General features: G+C 34.5%; 1 protein-coding gene across 1 annotated transcript in view; it reads left to right on the forward strand.

The window, feature by feature from the left end:
- The first annotated feature begins 1,613 nt into the window (after window positions 1-1,613).
- Window positions 1,614-19,823, forward strand: part of sick (sickie) — a 363,513-nt gene continuing 345,303 nt past the window's right edge. The window contains exon 1 of the mRNA XM_090165613.1: window positions 1,614-1,763. Coding sequence (XP_090021739.1) covers window positions 1,644-1,763 — 120 coding nt within the window. The 5' untranslated portion in view covers window positions 1,614-1,643. The remainder of the gene's footprint in view (window positions 1,764-19,823) is intronic.

Raw genomic sequence — 19,823 nt, forward strand, 5'->3', positions numbered from 1 at the left:
CTACCACTGTGTAGCTGGCATACCAAAATATTGTGATTTACAAAAAATGTTATACAATTTTAACGATGATACGTTTTATATCGTAAGTAATTACATAAATAACAAACTAAGCTAATACCAAAGGCACCACCGGGTTACAATGAAATTCATGCCACGCGAGCTAGCAACTCCCTACACTCACTATTATCGTTAACCCCCACAAGTTTTTATGTAAAGAAAAACCAAAAAACACGGTTGTAAACCCTTTTAACTAGTGGGGAGAAAATTGCGAACTTAACGCAGAAGGAGTGGTTCCGAGTTTTCACGCAGTGCCTCAAATTGGGATCGAACCCGGCTTCTTTCGCTACGGGGTGAAGGTGCTAGCCACTTCGCCACCCCACTCTCGATAAAAAAAAACAATTTTAAGCCTGCTAATGTCATAGGCGTATACTTCTCTCGCAAGATATATGCTATATACTCTCTCACTAGATATGATATATACCTTTAGTTACTTTACTTGTCTCGTAGATGATATAACACTGTGGTTCCCAAATTGCCAATATTTCGTAAATGGCATTACGACCTTGAAATTAGCGATCACGACCTTGAAAACGGCGATCTCGACCTTCAAAATATGTATCTTGAAAATAAACTATAATCTTATAATAAAACGTAATTGCTACCAACAGGGATATTTCAACCTTGAAAATGGATATCTTGGCCTTAAAAATGTAGATCTTTTAAATTACAAATTTAGGTGATGGATTCACTTCTGTCGCGGGAGATGTATTATACGCTTTGCGATAGAACGCATTTCTAGAAACAAAAGTTCACTTTTCCAGTGAATCACGTACCATTCCCCAACAGCGTTGCATATTTAATCGCACGTTTCTAGCATATTGCAACACTCGCATCCCAGCTAACTGTAGCGGAGGAGGTGCTCGAATTGAGGGGGCTTTCCCCGGTTTTCCTTCACGGAGGAATAAGCTTCCTTGGATCCTCTATCCTCTATTTTCGTTCATCTCGCGCTTCTGGCCGACCACCTAGGCTCCTCATCCTCCTGTTCCGCCGATAGACGGCGCTAGGGATGATTGTCAAAACTCTTCGGATCGTCTGGCGCTCAGGATAGGCGCTCGAAGTCTCTCTTCAACGCTCGCCGAGCGCGCACCGGGCGCGGAGTTTCGCGCCATCCAAGGCGGCATTACTTGCGCTCCAGATAATGTTCTCATATTAAAGCGAGAGCTACAGGTGGTTTCCGAAACCGACGTCCTGAGATTGTCGCGATTGTTTCTGTCGAACTGACAACATTGGATCTGAGATTGTCGCGATTGTTTCTGTCGAACTGACGCTATTGGACCTGAGATTGTCGCGATTGTTTTTGTCGAACTGACGCTATTGAAACTGGGATTGTCGCGATTGTTTCTGTCGAACTGACGCTATTGGACCTGAGATTGTCGCGATTGTTTCTGTCGAACTGACGCTATTGGACCTGAGATTGTCGCGATTGTTTCTGTCGAACTGACGCTATTGGACCTGAGATTGTCGCGATTGTTTCTGGATGTGTTTAACAATCGACTTTGAGGATCGAGTGAGGAACCGGGATTTCGAGAGTTAAGTTGGGGTAGCGAAGGAGACTCTTCCGTCGCAGATAGCGATGCGAATAAATGCCTCTGAAGGATGGAGGAGATCATTACCTGTCCGGCGCCCACGCCCTGTTCGCGCCCGCTAATCACGGATGGAGACATTGGCAACATTACCGCACCTACAATCCTAAAACCATCCAAGTGAGTTACTACCTTCGATCACCTTCCGGGGATGGATGGCTTGTTGAATTGCCTTTTGTGTTTGGTACTCTATAGCCTTTAGACCAGGGTTGGAAAAATGGACATTGTTTTGGTTGAATATCGGTTTAATATCAAATACCGGTTTAATATCAAACACTGTTTTCAAATCCAATACTGATTTATTATCAAATACCGGTTTAATATCCAACACTGTTTTCAAATCCAATACTGATTTATTATCAAATACCGGTTTAATATCAAACACTGTTTTCAAATCCAATACTGATTTATTATCAAATAGCGGTTTAATATCAAATACCGGTTTAATATCAAACACTGTTTTCAAATCCAATACTGATTTATTATCAAATACCGGTTTAATATCAAACACTGTTTTCAAATCCAATACTGATTTATTATCAAATACCGGTTTTATATCAAATACTGGTTTAAAAACCAATACTGATTTAATATCAAATACTGGTTTAATTTTAAATATTTTTAATTTCAAATACTGGTTTAAAATCCAATGCTGATTTATTATTAAATACTGGTTTAATTTCAAATACCTGTTAAATTTCAAATACTGGTTTAATTTCAAATACTGGTTAAATTTCCAATACTGGTTTAATTTAAAATACGGGTTTTATTTCTAATACTGGTTTAATTTCAAATACTTGTTTAATTTCAAATATCAGTTTAATTCCTAATACTCGTTTTATATCAAATATTCATTTATTTTAAAATACTGGTTAAATTTTCAATACTGGTAAAATTTTTAATACTGGATTAATTTCAAATACTAGATTAATATCAAGTACTATTTGAACCTCAAATACTTGTTTATTTGAAAAACACAAACAAGGTTCAAACCATACAAACCTGCTTCAGACTTTATATGCAATTCTACATGATTAGATCTGCATACGTTTCTGATAATGTTTTAATTAGTTTAAAGTCGTGTGTTACAGTTTTTGCAAGTAGAATACAAGTTGAAAATCCCATTCTATACAAATTACATCGACGTTAAAATTTTACCAAAATCGGATGATATTTCTATTTAAATTAACGTCATTTTGCCTGACGACGACGCTGGAAATAGCGTCGAAATGGCTGTAGCAGTTTTTAAATAAATGTTTGTTTATTGTACGATAGTGGTTTTTCTATTTATCAAGTAAATTAACGTGGTTATTTTTGTCGTTTCTAAACAAAAACAAAGTTTATTCATTGTCAAAATAAGTGTAAAATATTTATAAAATAGTGACCGTAATTTCTCATTAGTAAAAATCATATAATATTAATATTAATTAGTGTAATAAATAACCATATTGAATAATACGAACCAACCCACTGTTATTTCGGTAATGTTAATTTATTTTACTTCATGAAGGTTTGCACCATAATTTATCAATTGTAAAATATCATAAAATATTAATATTAATTAATGTAATAAATGAGAATAATATGGACAAGCCGACATTAGTTAATTTCGGTTACATTCATTTCATGAAGGTTTGCAGTAACCTTTTAGATAGATGTGGTTAGAGCTCGACGGTACAGATGAATTAACCACCAAAATTTGTATTATTCATAAAAATATCGGTTAACTGTTTATTTAAGGATATTATTTAATATGCAAAAAATACGTTTTTATTTATATAATTTTTGGTTATGAATAGAAAAAAAATTAAACAGATATTTCCTATCCAAACTTGCGGCACTGGGTGTAAACTCGGAACAACTCCTTCCCCGTTGAGTTTGCAAGTTTTGCCCTACTTGTTAGAGAGGTTTTCCCCCGAGTTCTTCGGCTTCCCCTTTCCAATATTATTCGTTAAGGTTAAAGTGTAGGGAGCTGTTGTCTCGCGTGGCATGAAGGGCTTACCAACCCCCTCCTACCCGACCACCTGAATTAATGGCATCAAAAGTCGCTAGATGACTGGAGTCGAAGGCGGTGTCTTGGGTTTTAGCCTAGTTGATTATTATTATTATAACACTTGTAAAGCTCAGAAATTAAAGAGAGTTATTTCCGAAAGTTTCAGCTTGGATTAGCTTTTCGTCTCGATGGAGGAAATTGTTCACGGACGCGTGATGCTATTTGTGCGCCTAATTTCCTGTAAAAATACACTCGACTTTCTTTTCATAAAAAGGAAACAATTTGGCTTTAAACATTCATCAAGTTTAAACTGACCTAAATAGCCAAAAAACCACAAATTCTAATGGTTTTCACGACCACGTTTTATTTTTAAAGAAACTGCAGTAGCTTTTTAACAAACTGACAGACCATCGTCTACGCACAAATAGTGAATGCAATAACGACCTAAAAATAATTAAACTAAATTAATTGAAAAGGCGAAAGTTTCCAAACGATTAAACTCAAATATAATTCAAGGAAATCCCTTTTGCCAGAATATGTTTTTTTTTTGGTTGTCAAGACTACTGTATTTATTCTTGAACCATTTAGTTTTTTTTTTATATTCTTAAATGAATGGACCAACTAAAAGTTTTATTTTTAAACATTTTTTCAGCTTTTAAGGAGAATGGAGTAATTGAGATATTTTATAAGTTTTGTTTTGATTAAATAAGTGTTAACGTTGGAACAGGTCGGAACATTTTAAATTAAGGCCCTCAATTATTGTTAAATAATTATTGGTAAAAAGCGTCTTATCGAAATTAAATGAGGATTCTTATTTCAACACTTCTAAACATGTAAAATCTCTATTTTTTAATTTACTTAGTTGCGATGTAAATTAATTCAAAGTCATTGTTAACATGGTTTTCCAAAGATTTAAAAGAAGTGTAATGTAGAAGTACAAATGGTGCTACAAAAATATTCTCAAAGTATTCTCCACCGAAGAATTTTTGTCGATTCGGACTAACGTTTGCAAAAGACAAGCTATTTTCGATTTCCTGAAAATATAAAAATACTTCTTAGTGAATACTCTCTTGAACAAATTTCTTAGCTCATTAAAGAGTGCTGGGAAAAATGAGACTCAATTTTCCCATTCAGAGTTTAAATACTTTTAAAATCAATTATTGGCCAACTACTAGGAATTTTGAATACGAATTAAAAAGGTTCTGGAAGACGGAAAAATATAACAATATAATTTATTTTATTTCACAAAAACTGTCCAACGAAATTATTATTTCCAAATAAACTGATCCACTAAATTATTATTTTCAAACAAAACTGATCCACTAAATTATTATTTTCAAATAAACTGTCCCATGAAATTATTATTTTCCAATAAACTTATCCACGAAATTATTATTTTAAAAATAAACGGATCCACGAAATTATTATTTTAAAAATAAACGGATCTACGAAATTATTATTTAAAAAAAACTGCCCAATTGGTATTATTTATTTATTTAAACTGTCTCACGAAATTATTATTTTCAAATAAACTGTTCCACGAAATTATTATTTTAAAAAACTGCCCAATTGAGATTATTTATTTATTTAAACTGTCTCATGAAATTATTATTTTCAAATAAACGGATCCACGAAATTATCATTTTAAAAAAACTGCCCAATTGATATTATTTATTTATTTAAACTGTCTCACGAAATTATTATTTTCAAATAAACTGTTCCACGAAATTATTATTTATAAAAAACTGCCCCATTGAAATTATTTATTTATTTAAACTGGCCTATGAAATTATTTAAAAAAACTCTCCCACGAAATTAGGATTTTATATACACGGTTTCATAATCTTAACAAAAACTGTTACTAACCGATTATCAGATAACAATTACGTTACCTGACCAGGGCAAATATTATTCGTCAGAAACCAGTTTATCTGCATTTACGTTCAGATATTATCAGATCAGTAAATACGGCTGAAAATCTAAACTAGATATATGTTTAAACACCGAAACTAATCTGAATTATTTCTAAAACGAAAGAATGAAGGTTACCAAATTTCAGATGCCTCACAGTTACCGATTTTATACATCACCTTATTAAAGTTTTTTCGAATTTTATTTAATTTTTATTTTGATTTGATTTCCACAAGATTATACTAACGTATAACTCAGATAACTGTTTATATTACTGAGTGTGAACTCTAAGAAATGACCGTAATTTGACCATAAAGTGAAATTTATACAATTCGTCATTAAACTTCATAGCTATATTAAAACAAAATTTACGACAATGATACATTTAAAATGACTATATATAGGGTGTTTCAAAAGGTTATGCAAAAATTTGAAGGAGTTGTAGGGGTGAGTTGAGAAGTATGGCTCTTTTTTTCCCCATTTTCCTACGATGAGTGAAAAGAGCGCCAGAGAGATTCAAAGTGTGGCCTTTATACTTTGCTCGTTGTGAACCATAAAAAAGACAACAAAAAAAAACGAATTGGAGGGGGGGGGGGACAAAAATCTTTATATCTCTATTTTTATTTTTTTATATTAATAATCTTTGTATGGAATAATTACTCACTAGTCAGGTGGAATCATATCAGAAAAGGACTTTACTCATTCGATTGGTCTCAACGTGCTCTAACTAAATATTGCAAAATTAACCTTCAAATCTTAACCAAACGGCGTATAAGACTAAAAAACTAATTTCGAGCCCCTCCCAAATTTACATGTATAGGACAAAATTACTTTTTTAGTCTTATACGCCGTTTGGTTCAGATTTGAAGGTTAATTTTGCAATATTTAGTAAGAGCACGTTGAGACCAATCGAATGATACCAATATCAGGTCATATCAATTTTCAAGGTCACCGGAAGTGACGTCACGTGGTTCGTATTTCCGGAAAGCCCCCACTTTGACCCGTAAGACAAACAGTTCTTTGTTACAAATCACTAACCTAATTAAAAAATACCTTGACCCATCGTGTGCCTTATCACATGCTTATTTTGTCATGGGCTCTTGGACTAGTTGTATTTTCACGGATAAACAGCGGTCAAAAATACGAAATGTGATTTAACCGTTAATTTAAGTATCAACTTGTCGTTAAATGAAAAACTTCATAGAACTGTATATTATACCGTAATTTTTTAGAGTAAGGTCGGAATAATAATTGAAGATTAGATCAGATCAGATCGGTTACTTGGGATAATAAATCAGAAGCAATTTGAGATCAGACTGCTAGCCTTACTAAAATTTTAATTTTCAACGATGTCAAAAATATTTTAAGAAAACTGTTTTGTACACACTATGAATGATCATAGTTCCTATCTATTAAAATGAAGCTTAACATTATAAGTGGAACCAGAAGAATATGTTATATCTCATTTGAAGTATATATTCCTCTACCGATCTCGCTTATCTTAAATTCGCTTGGAACCTGTACCTAAGCAGGCTCATGTTGATTTTTCAAAACACGTTTGGGAAGAAAAATTAGAAAATAAACCACATTAATTTTATTAAACTAAAAGCCTTGTTATCTAATATACTTAAAATATCAATTTTAATATTTTTTAATTTTATTTAACCCTAACGAGTAAATACAGAGCGATGCTGATGGATTTCTTACTCCATCTAGGGGCAGAAATCTTTACTAAACAATGCTAGGACTTTACGCGAAAAATGTGTTTATTCAATATTTACCAAAACCAGAACTAACATAACACCGAACAAAATTAACTTCAGGCCGTCGATTATAGTTTGGGGGAAAATAATTTTAACACTATACTGGCGTATGTTAGAGTTATATCGATCTCAATTAAATAAATATGTAGGAAATATTTCCGGCAATTTCCTGGGAGTCACCTTATTTAGATAAAAATTTCCATACGTTTAACGTAACCGGGTAGGCCATTGAAACCAAGATTACTTTGAGAAAGTGACTGCCAATCCCCCACACGCTCTAGCAGTGAGCTCCTTTCCCCCTGAATAAATCAAATTATTGATTCCCTAATAATGGCGTCTAATGACGCGATTGAAGCGTACACCCCCGGGTCTCATTGGTTCCTTAAAAATGGCGTCCTATGACGCTATTAGAGCGTACACCCCGGTGTCTCATTGGTTCCCTAATAATGGCGTCCTATGACGCGTTTGAAGCGCACACCCCGGTGTCTCTTTGGTTCCCTAATAATGGCGTCCTATGACGCGTTTGAAGTGCCCACCCCGGTTTCTCTTTGGTTCCCTAATAATGGCGTCCTATTACCCGTTAGAAGCGCACACCCCTGTGTCTCTTTGGTTCCCTAATAATGGCGTCTTATGACGCGATTGAAGCACATACCCCAGGGTCTCATTGGTTCCCTAATAATGGCGTCCTCTGACGCGATTGAAGCGCACACCGGTGACGTTTTACCTTCCCCCCTTCGTGTCAAGGGAAAATTGGACCATGATGCTCCAGGATCTTCTGAACATAGTCATACTTCCAAAGTTTAAATAAATACATTCTTGATAAACATTTCAAAATAAATTCCAGTCAAAAAGGCTTCGATTTTTCGTTTTAAAAACCGGTACGTATTTGCAAAAAGGGAAAATACAGTTTCCATAAACTGTATCTATATCTTGAAAGGGGATTTTAAAGAATAGAAGAGTAAGGGGTAAATACAACGTCGTTTATGGTTGACAAAGATACGGAAGGGAAGCTGCTTCGAATCGATTGACGGGGTGACCGTGACTGCTTCCTCTTGGTCCTCCGTAATCTTGCCGCCTTCAATCCCTCTGGTCTGTCGCGGAGAGTGTCTCATCCCTACAGGCGCGATTCCCCCCCCCCCTATTCCTTCATTGGAAACCCATACATCGTTGACTGAGAAGAAAAACGTCTTAACTTCGTTTTCAAGATTTTATAACGTTACAATAAACACATACGTTTTTGACGATATGAAAAGACACTAAAAGATAATGAGTTTGAATATCTTGTTTTCGTATTTACCGTTTAAAGGCCTAGGTTTTCTTCTGCCTGTCCCCCTTTAAATTAGGCCAACATGTTCAGCGGTTGGCCTACCACCAGGGTATTTGTGCTCCACTAAGTTAATTTAAAGGGGGACAGGCAGAAAAAAAACTAGACCTTTAAGAGTTGGACCGTAATGCTTAGGTATTTAAAAAATATTAAGTAGAATTTTGGGAAAGTTACAGTATTATTTGTTTGGGAAAGAAAATAATTTAATTACAGTATTGAAGACTACTGGGAAATGGATTGCACTTGCGCTTTAAGCACCTAAGATCAACGGTATTCTCCCCATTTGAGTGCCCAGCATCAATAACGTTTGAAATTAAATGCCCCAAAAACGTTTGAAATTAAATGCCCCACTAACGTTTGAAATTAAATGCCCCACTAACGTTTGAAATTAAAGAGCAGGGGCGTAGGAACCAGGGGGGGGCAGGTTGGACAATGCCCCTCCCTAGAATTTTGCTGGGAGGGGCAACTAATGTTATTGCCTCCTCCAACCTTTGGTCAGTTGAAATCTTCAAAAGGCTCAAATGCTCATTTTAAACGCATATAAAGATTATAGAACCACAACTGTGTTTAATTTTCAGTCTTTTCCCACCAATTCACATAGTAGTAAAAATTTCACATGAACTCGGAGAAGCTACACTCCATTAAAAATTCAAAACCATTCTTTAGACCCCTTTTCGTTTCTCTTTGCCCCCTCCAACTTCTAGAACGTTCCTACGCCCCTGTTAAAGAGCCTCACTAACGTATGAAATAGAGGCCCACTAGACTCTGGAGGGGAACAAGACATCTCCATTACGTAATTTGAATAGCCCTATTTTAAAATTTTATATAAAATATAATAAATTTTTTATAACGTTTTATTTTAATTGGTCGTCCTCTCTTCAGTTACGTAACTACGTTATCAAGGGCCTGTCTGCGAAAACCAATTTTGGGGCCCCTACTTATCAGGAAGAGCATTTTCCCCGAAGTCTTTTGGGACCTTTCTTATCACGAGGAAACTTTTGGAACCCCTTATGTAGCAGGTCATGCATGGTCGTTATTTAAGCCTTTGTACCTTTTTGAAACATTAAAATCCTTTATAATTTGTTACTTGATTTGCTTCGACACCTTCTCAAAACTTGTTCTCGCGAGATGCCAGGTTTTCATTCTCAGACGACGACATCTCCACCCAAGCAGCGGGAGAGCTTTCTTCTTTTTTTGAAGATTCGTCTTTTCTTCGCCCGCTCCCCGTGTCCTTGCTCCTCCCCTGTCCTTGTCCTTCCCGTCAGCCACCTCTTACTCGCCTCCAATACATCGGCGGGTGGTGCTTCTGGGAGCGTGCCGGGGATTTCCCACCAGCGTCAATGAATCCGTTTAATTTTTTACGAATAAAAGAGAAGCTCGTTTCTCAATTTCGGCAGCCCCCCCATATCGCGTGTGCTTTCCCCCGCGCGTTCTCCCCCCCCCGCGTGCTTCCCCCTCCCAAGTGACTCCATCTCTTATTCAAAAAAAGAAATAAGACGGTGTGTTATTCTTATTCGATTCTGCGGATTCTCGTGAGCTTTTCTTTCAACGCCCGAAAGTGGTATTGTTCTTAGATTAAAGAAAATGTAGATGTACGTCTCCAATAATGCGTTTGCTTCTACCCGCGGGCTTCTAGACGTCTTAACAAGTGCTCGTTTTCGGATCCTTGTGGTCTGTTATTAGGCTCTTTAACCCTTACGAAAATACTGGTTTATATTTTGTTCCAAAATTATAACCAAACTTTTTGGCAGATCTGAATTTGACTGCGAAAAAATACAATCCAATTACCCGTATGAAATTCAATAAAATTTTTATTAAAATATTTATATTTCAGTTGAATCGTTTATCCATGTAGTAATTGGTCATTAATATAATTATTAATTTTAAAAACCTTTAAACGATGGACCAAAGAATTAAACCTTTAAAATTGTATGAAATTCAATTTTATTCCGATTTAATTTGATCCCAGCAGAATTGGATTCGAAGTGGATCCTAATTTGGACAAATTTCGGGTCATTTCATTTTCGTATAGTTATTAAAATTATTTTTAAGACTGGGAGAAAAAGACATTTCAAATTAAATTTGAATTGCATTTTGTTCTAACAATTTCATTGTCATAGAATTTTTTGTTATATTTTATTTTTTAACTTATGCATTATTTTTGTTGGATTGAGCAAATATTTATCACTTCACTCGCGAATGTTAGAGCAGTAACTGAAGTCTGGATTGCAGAAATTTTATTTTAAACGAATATTTGCTTCGTACATTTATCTCGCATAGTTTAGTTTGCATTCCACAGTAGGATTCAAACTAAATACTAACAGAAATAAACATAATTTCAAATATAATTTCTATATATAATCTTAAATGTGCAAGATAAACATTTTTGGTTGGTAGTTTTTAACATGCTTTGTTTAGCAGTTCTGTTAATGGATATTTTATCAAAAGATATAATAATCTAAGGAATTTAAAATATTGTATTTTGAATATTTTATCAAAGGAATTAATAATCTAAGGAATTTCTAATATCGTATTTTGGATATAGTAAAGAAACAATTATCATCGGAGTAATTTAAAATAGGGTATTTTGGATATTTTAGCAAATAATTAAAAATCCAAAGAATTTAAAATACTTCATTTTGCTTATTTTAACGATAATAATTTAAAATATTTTATTTCGGCTATTTGATTAAAATAGCTAAAAATCCAAAGAATTTAAAATATTTTGTTGAAATGGAAGCTTCGGACCCTAGCTAGTGAAATTCTCATTCCACGTTTACATTTACGATTACTTTGTAATTATAATGAATAATCTGAATTGATGAGCGCTCGGTAAAATATCCTTCGAGAATGATAAATGTATAGAATCGTCAATGACTCAAACGCCTTCAGAGAGGCATCCAATTAGTCATCCTTATGAAGGAGAATTTTCTTCGCAGTATGTCTGTGGAAATAATGATTTTCAATAGAAGGATCTGGCAAATTTCTTGAAGTGATAATAAGCTTCGGCTTCCGGTTGGTTTCGATGACAGTGACATCTTTCGGAGGGAGAGAGAACTGTGAAGGCCGCTAGGGGAAGAGGATGGAGTGAGAGGTAGAGAATTGTTTCTCCTCTTACGCTAGAGAGGGCGCTGCTCGTTGCCATAGCAACGGGGAGGAAATTAATTAGGCATGAAAAGAGCGAGGAATCAAAAGAGTTATCCTCACTCAGGTACGCTTCCACGCCACGTCAAATCTCGCTTCCTCCGTAATAGCTACAGTATACGCTATGCTATATGTGGTCTGCTATATGTGATTGGATGGAGGGAGCGTCTGAGATTGAATCCGCTGTGGTCTTAACATAAAGAATGAATTTCTCTGATTGAAAGACTTCCCGACCCGCTGTATAAGCTTATTATCCCCTATCCGTTGCGCGTTATATTACGGAAATATGAAAGCTACAATTTTGATTAGGATCGATTGTTGGTTTATTATTATTAGAGAGGTTAAGCAGGACGCTCTATAAGTTTGAACGGCAATGTCGGGAGTATCTAGACGTTCGTGAAACTAAATGTTTTAGAATCAGTGAAGCTTGCTGTCACTTTGACTGCGAAAGAAAACATTTACAGGTATAAAGGAATTTGAACACATTATAAATATATGGTAGACCAGGGTACATGATGAAAATTAAAAAGTTTATGGAATTGTCTAAACACAAACATTGGTTTTCTTGTACCCTGCTTTTATTATAATAAAATTAAATAAATTTAGTTTATTTAACTTTTTTTAGAAAAAAAATATATATATGCCAAGTCAGATATGACTTTTATGCCTTGTAAGCAGCTAAGCACAGGCAGATTTAGGTGTGAGAAAATACCAAATACCAAAAAATAATTACAGAAAAAATTTTTTCGCTTTTTTTTTAAACTGCGTTAAAAAATTTTATATCATTCATTATAAATTTATTATATAAATAAGCACCTTTATAGAAGATAGATTTTTATATTTTGGCAGTTTTTACTTTAAATGTGTCTCCAATTTAGCCTCTGCTATACAAGGCTTAGCACGTTCCACTTTAAACTAGTATTTACGCTCGGATTGCTAAAACGCAGGTTGCCTCAAAAGGATCAACCTGCCATCTAGGAGCAACAAACACAAGGAGCTAGCCTTTAAACATGCTAACGCAGAGTTGTGTACAAATTTCATTGGACGAGCCTTTACGCTGACCGTTTTACGGAAAGGGGGAAGACAATTTCCGAATTTACCCCTTCCGACGGCAGCAGGCGCTAAAGCGTCTAACCGATGAAAACTGTACGCAAGAAAATAGACGACTTTTGAAGGCTTGCTTTCTCATTGTGTGGGGTGCTGTGTTTGTTGCTCCTAAAGTTGGTAATTTGGTCTACTCAAATTAAAATTTATTACCCCTATAAATAAGATTTTTGGGGTACGTAAGATGAAGGTAAAAATTGATCAAGGTAAAAGGCTCGTTGAGGTATTCAGTATTTTTATTAAAAATCTACAGATAGAAATATGGTGTTCTCTGCAAGTTATAAAAGGTAAACGTGAAAAGAAAACCATGAAGAATGATCAAGTGACTGTCGGCGTTGTCGTCCAAACTTCTAGAGCACTTAATTTCTCAATTACCTTCTTTTCATTTACTTCATATTATATGGCATTAAAGTTACATTCTTTATAATATTTACTTTAATTCTTGTATTAATTATAAAGCGAGCTTATAAGTAGCAAAGCGTACTATATCTAATTTTGTTTAATTATATTACTAATGACATTAATATGGAGTGTTTTGTAAAAACATTTCATTTTCTAGGAAATAAAAACTAAATAATTCAATTCAATATTATTAGTGAGAGCGCATGGTTACAAAATATACCCGAATTGTTCGAAATTGGTATACAGCTCTGAAAAATTGATATACACGTGCCTTGAACTATACTCTCAACTACCTAAATTTTATTTTTCAAAAACACCGACTGGAAAAACTTTTAAAAGCAAAAAACGCCCTTGTTGCCGAGGACGCGCGCATCTTAGTTCATTATGTGTTTTTAAAAAATTGTTCTAAGTCGCACCGCATCTCCGCTAATTTGGAATAAAAAATGGTAAATCGCGTGTATCTCGCGTGGTAAAGGTGGTAAAGTTATGAATTTTTTAATGATAATACGTGTCACAGTGCTACTTAAAACCTGATATGGAACCACATCGAGGTATTGTTTTATAATTGACGTTTTTTACCATTTTTCATTTTTATCCATAGAGAAAAATGGTAAATCGCGTGTATCTCGTTTTATGGTGATACGTGTCACAGTACTACTTAAAACCTATGAGGGGTTATACAATCACCGTGTCTGTCTGTCAGGCCTGCGAAAGCGTTCGCATTTGTGTAGCAAAGTGTAATCATTGCGTACGCAGTTTCTCGAAGGGTTGGCAAAACCACTGTGTGACGGTGAGCGTTAACGGATTTATTTGCGGTTGGGTTTGGTTGGCCTTTTTTCGTCAACGGATATTTCGTTATTGTTATGTTGTAGGTCGTGAATGTTGATTTCGTGTTGTGACTGTTGTCAGTGTTGAGTCTGTGTTATGATTGTTGTGGATGTTGAGTACGTGTTAAGACGGATGTGAGTGTTGAGCTTGTGTTATGATGGTTGTGGATGTTGAGTCTGTTGTGTTTGTATAGGCGTTTTCTCTCCAACTTCTTCTTAATGACTTTGGGACGGACCGAGTGCTGAGTGTAATGCTACCTCTCAACGTCCAATGGCAGGGTTTTCACCAGTTGTACACGGTATTCGTCTTAGTATCAACTTGCGAATTTTTGGCGCCCGCCGGGAAACGAACCCGGGTCTGCCTCGTGCAAGAGATGTACTCTAACCAATCAGCCACCAACGCTTGTTAAGTTACGGTGTTTTTTTAAAAAACAGCTTTGGCGAATGTCCTTTACAAAGTTATAAAGTTAGGTACTATAATTTATTCTACATCATTTTAAATATTTATAAATTAAATTAATCTTATATTTAATTAAATATTTATAAATTATATTAATCTTATATTTAATTAAATATTTATAAATTATATTAATCTTAAATTTAATAAAATATTTATAAATTATATTAATCTTATATTTAATTAAATATTTATAAATGATATTAATCCTATATTTAATTAAATATTTATATATTATATTAATCTTATATTTAATTAAATATTTCAGTATTTTAATGTAAAATGTGATCGCGATCAGGAATTGAACTTGGGTCGCATTGTTACAATGCGGATAGTTCACCGCCGAGCCATTGACTTCCTTAGAGAAAATATTCAAGTAAAGGAACAATTATGATTATGAACGAAACGGATTAATACAATATCTGTATATATTGTTTATTGAACTTTGTTTGTTTATTCTTTGGTACGGTTTTTGGTTTTGTTTTAAATTTTTGTTAAATTCCTAACAAAATTTCGTTAAAACACAAAAAGTAGTTCATTGTTACCTTTTCATAACGCTTAGAAGAAGGATAATTATTCAAAACTCCCGCGGAAACTATATCAAAGTAATAATATAGCGCCACCGTCTGGGGAACTATCAATTAAACCGGGTAAAAAATATAATCTCTTCAATTTTTCGAACTTTAGTCAAATCTTGACGGGTCTAAAAAACGCCAAATTAACGTATATAAAGCCGTTGCCGCCAATAAAGAAGATTTAGTCTTTCTACTACAGGACGGGGTTCTGGTGTCGGTCAAAAGTTATGAGGTAACTTTGCGGTTTTAATTAGTATGTTCGGTCTTCGGTCAAGAAAAGAGTTAAATTGTGTTTCGCGTTTGGAACGTGAGTGAATGGACTTAAGTGTATGAACAGTGCGTGTTTAAGACTGAAAGTTTTAAAGTAATTGTGAACTAACTCAAGGCAGCTGTAAGATAAAATTGATTGTTTTTATTTTTTGAATTGGAATAACCTAATTATACCCTTGAAATTATCAACTCAACCTGTGAGGCTAATTAAGTAGATTGGAAGTAATTAGTAGCGAACAGCTCTCAGCTGTTAATTAAGGCAAGATTTTATAGTAAGGTAGTTTGAATTTAGTTAAAATTACTCAGTATAATTTATGATATTTACTTAAATGTAAGTATGTTTTGGTTTATTTTTCAATCACGATGAACTAAGACAAATCTAGTCTTAGACACTTGAGTACCAGTTCTGTACAATTACGTAGGAGGGATATATATTGTTGGGTTATTGATGAAAGTTAAATCTAGAACGTTCCATAGACTGTTCTGAATAAAAATAAACATTTATAATTTTGCATAATTCTGGTTGCCATTTTATTTTCTAATCACTCGCCCACAACATTACAGTTCTGGCAATCCCGAATCAACTAAATCTTCGATATAACGGCGACGGGAAATTATTATCGTAAATTTAACGCGCGGCCTTAGAGAATATTCTTTTAACAAAATTTCGATAAATTATCGTTTAATTAAAATCGGCCCGATTCCGTTAAAATTATAATACCCTCTGTAGATATTTCTTTCATTAACTTGGTTTTATATTCAACTGACAAAATTGTACTGTAAAAAGGGTTTAATTCAATTGTGCATTGTTATAGTACGTCTAACTCACTGTTGTAACTACTTAACTAATGATATTCTGAATAAATTAAAATTGGTCGTTTCGTCTCAATTATTTTAATTATAATTAAAATTTTATACCGGGCGGGATAGAACTGGGATAACATTTTTAACAAATAACTCTAAATTGCGGAGATATATCTTTAAGGGTTATCTCGAGAAATTAATACCACTAGGGACAATTCTTCCGAGGAGAGGTATATTTTGGCTTGCCAACTTGTTTTAAAAATAAAATTTAGGTACTCGAGAGTATAGTTCAAGGCACGTGTATACCAATTTCGAACAATTTATCACCATGCGCTCTCACTATATTAATAATATAAATATTATTATAAAAGTAACGATAATAATTTTATTTTATTGATAACTGTATTAATAATTATATGAAATATAACTAAGCTTTTAATTTTATAATGTTTATATTTATATTTTTTCCGAAAAATATTATTGAAAAAAAATCTATATTAAGGTATTCTGGAAGATTTTAAAATATGAACTAATCCAAAAAATATTATAACAATTTATAAAATTAACGAAGTTAAATATATTTATTTGTACTATATATGAGCGTCGTCTTTGAAAATGTATATTTAGCAGGTAATAGTGGTTTTTTGATTTCTTCGTGGGTAACTATTGCAATGACCGAAATGTCGGTGTAGATGACGTTGTTGTTGTCATACTTTCCTAATACGGAATTTTCTGTTTTCCGTCCTGGAAAAGGCCCCTGAAAAATATTTTATGGCTGAATTTAGATGATGGTATTGAAGATATGAATCTGCTTCCGTTATGTAACTCAAAACAGTGGTGTTACGATATTTTAGGATGACCTTATTTATCAGAAATCACTCTACATTTTATAAGGTTTGGGTGTTTTAATAGGAGAAGATTTGATCTGTCTAATGAACTTCGCTTAAAATCATCTATTAGGTATTATGCTAAACAACGCTGTTCCCTGTTGACATGGCAATATTGATTGGTACTTTAGATGGCGTAGAAATTTGCATTCGTTATCTCTCGGACCGTTAGGACAGAATTAAGAATCAATCTATAGGAAATTTTACGAGCCCACTCGATCGCTATACCAATTTAGGGGTATGGCAATAAAGGGGTCCATAAAATAAGCCACTTGATATCCTGGACGCCGTTAGAACCAGTAATGGTAGTGATACTTCATTTGATAGCCTACAAAGACCTCTCATTTATTAGCCTTGGTTATACGTGTAGCTCATCAAAGGGTGACATTTGCTACGTTTATTATCCCTCACCCCTCGTGGCTTAGGTGAAACACATTCGATGTAAAACTTATAATATGACAGGGCCGGATTGTTTAAATCAATGTTTGCCGTCGTAACATTAACTGTAGGGGAAACTGGTAGGAAAGTAGACGTATTGTGTACGCGTTATCGAGGCTGGCTTAACCTCTCTAATATTTTCCCAGTTAATGTCAATCTTTAATACGTTTCGTAAATAAGTGTAAAGCCAATACCAATAACTATTCAATTTGAACTGTTAATGTCAATCTTTAATACGTTTCGTAAATAAGTGTAAAGCCAATACCAATAACTATTCAATTTGAACTGTTCTATAAGGAAACAGTATTAAAATATTCAAATATATTCACAAGAACTTAAAAATTATTGTATTGTTTTGACTTAATAATAATAATATTAATAATAATCAGTTAGGTTAATACCCTTGGCACCACCTTAGGCCATTAATTCAGGTGGCCATGTTACAATGCGTAGGAGGGTGGTAACGCGCGAGCCAACAGCTCCCTACACCTAGAAGCAACAAACACAGCACTGCCCACACAAGGTGAACGCAACCCGTCAAAAAGCGTGCATTTTCTTATGTACATTTTTCATTGGCTAGACGCTTTAGCGCCTGCTGCCGTCGCGTCGGAAGGGGAAATTCGGAAATTGTATTCACCCTTTCCCTAAAACGTTCAGTGTAAAGGCTCGTCCAATTTTTGTCTACAACATTGGCTTAGCGCGTTTAAAGGCTAGCTGCGTGTTTGTTGCTCCTGCACAGTTAGAAAAAAGGGTTTCCATGGGTTTTATTAGGGTTTGCTTTGGGTTTGAAAAAGGTGTAGGAAAAAATTATAAACCCCTTAAGGTTTGTATTGGCAACTTGCATGGTTTGAAAAGGGTTTAAATGTTTAAAGGAAACCCCTTTAGGGCAATGGAAAACCCTTAGGATTCCAATTTAAGAACCTATAGAAAGAAATAATAATGTATCATTTTTTAAAACTCTTTGCAAACCCTGCACGTTTTAAACTATCTCACGCCATCTACGCCAAAATTTGATATCAAGCCTTATAATAATTTCATAAAACGTAAAGGAAGACGGACTTTCCCCAAAATGGTTTTTCTAAACATCGTTGCAATTATACATCTTTCGGTGGTTCTGTGGTAAAACGCCCGCCTGTCGTGCTAGAGAGCTTGGGTGCGAAGCGTGCCCGATGCAATCGCCAAAGTTTGTTATCGAGCCGTAAATTAAATTAATTAATTTTAATGTAATCTATAAATACACGGGGGGGGGGGGTTGTTGCAAACCCTAGGAAGTTTTTAAAGGGTCTCTACTGGTTCAATTTATAATCACAAAAGGGCTCATTTTTAAGCCTTGTGGGTTTGAAAATTTCTGTTAAAGGGTTTTGGAGGGTTTGAATTTGTGGAATTTTTTTAAGAACCTTGGGGGTTTATAGTCAAATTCTTTTTTCTAACTGTGTAGCCTACACTAACTATTACCATTAACCTCCATATCAACAAGTTTTTATGGCGAACCTTTAAATGCTTCAGAATTAACTTCCCAGAACACAGATTGTTTGTTTTGAAAGTTTCAAAATTAAAGACGAAAAGTAGAAACGGAAATTGCGTCAACTAATGGCAATACATTTTCCGCGAAATCTTTGCGTATTCTTTCTGCAAAATCCATCGAAAGTTTATTATGAAACCCTCGTCGCATACAAGCCGAGAGTTCTGGCACTTTGCCTAATGTTTCTCTAATTCGCCTCCTTTCGCTTTCTCTCGGGGCTCTTAATCATTGTGAGCCTCGATCGAGCGCCTTTCTTCATCCATCAAAAATGACGCACAGATACCTTCTCTCTTTTCGGCCCATTTTCCCAGAATTGAGATTCTCCTTAATGATGTGTCTACACGCTTTCTCCATCATTCGAGCATCTTTTGTATCTCTCGGCAAATCAAATTAGATGAATTTCCCATTTAAACCAACAGTCTAAACGTCGCGGCTTTCTTAAAAAATGGATTTGAGAATTTGGAGCTAGAAGAAAAAATGTACAGGTACTAGCAATAAAAAGGTTTTCTCACAAAATAGGATTGAGAATTTGGAGCTAGTAGAAAACACTGTACAGGTTATAATACTTAAAAGGTTTTCTTGCAAAATGGGTTTGACAATTTGGAGCAAGTAGAAAAAAATGTACAGGTACTAGCAATAAAAAGGTTTTCTCACAAAATGGGATTGAGAATTTGGAGCTAGTAGAAAATACTATACAGGTAATAGCACTAAAAAGGTTTTCTTACAAAATGGGTTTGACAATTTGGAGCAAGTAGAAAA

Source organism: Leiobunum rupestre, chromosome 2 (assembly GCF_980474605.1).
Source record: "Leiobunum rupestre chromosome 2, qqLeiRupe1.1.hap1, whole genome shotgun sequence".
Classification (NCBI taxonomy): domain Eukaryota; kingdom Metazoa; phylum Arthropoda; class Arachnida; order Opiliones; family Sclerosomatidae; genus Leiobunum; species Leiobunum rupestre.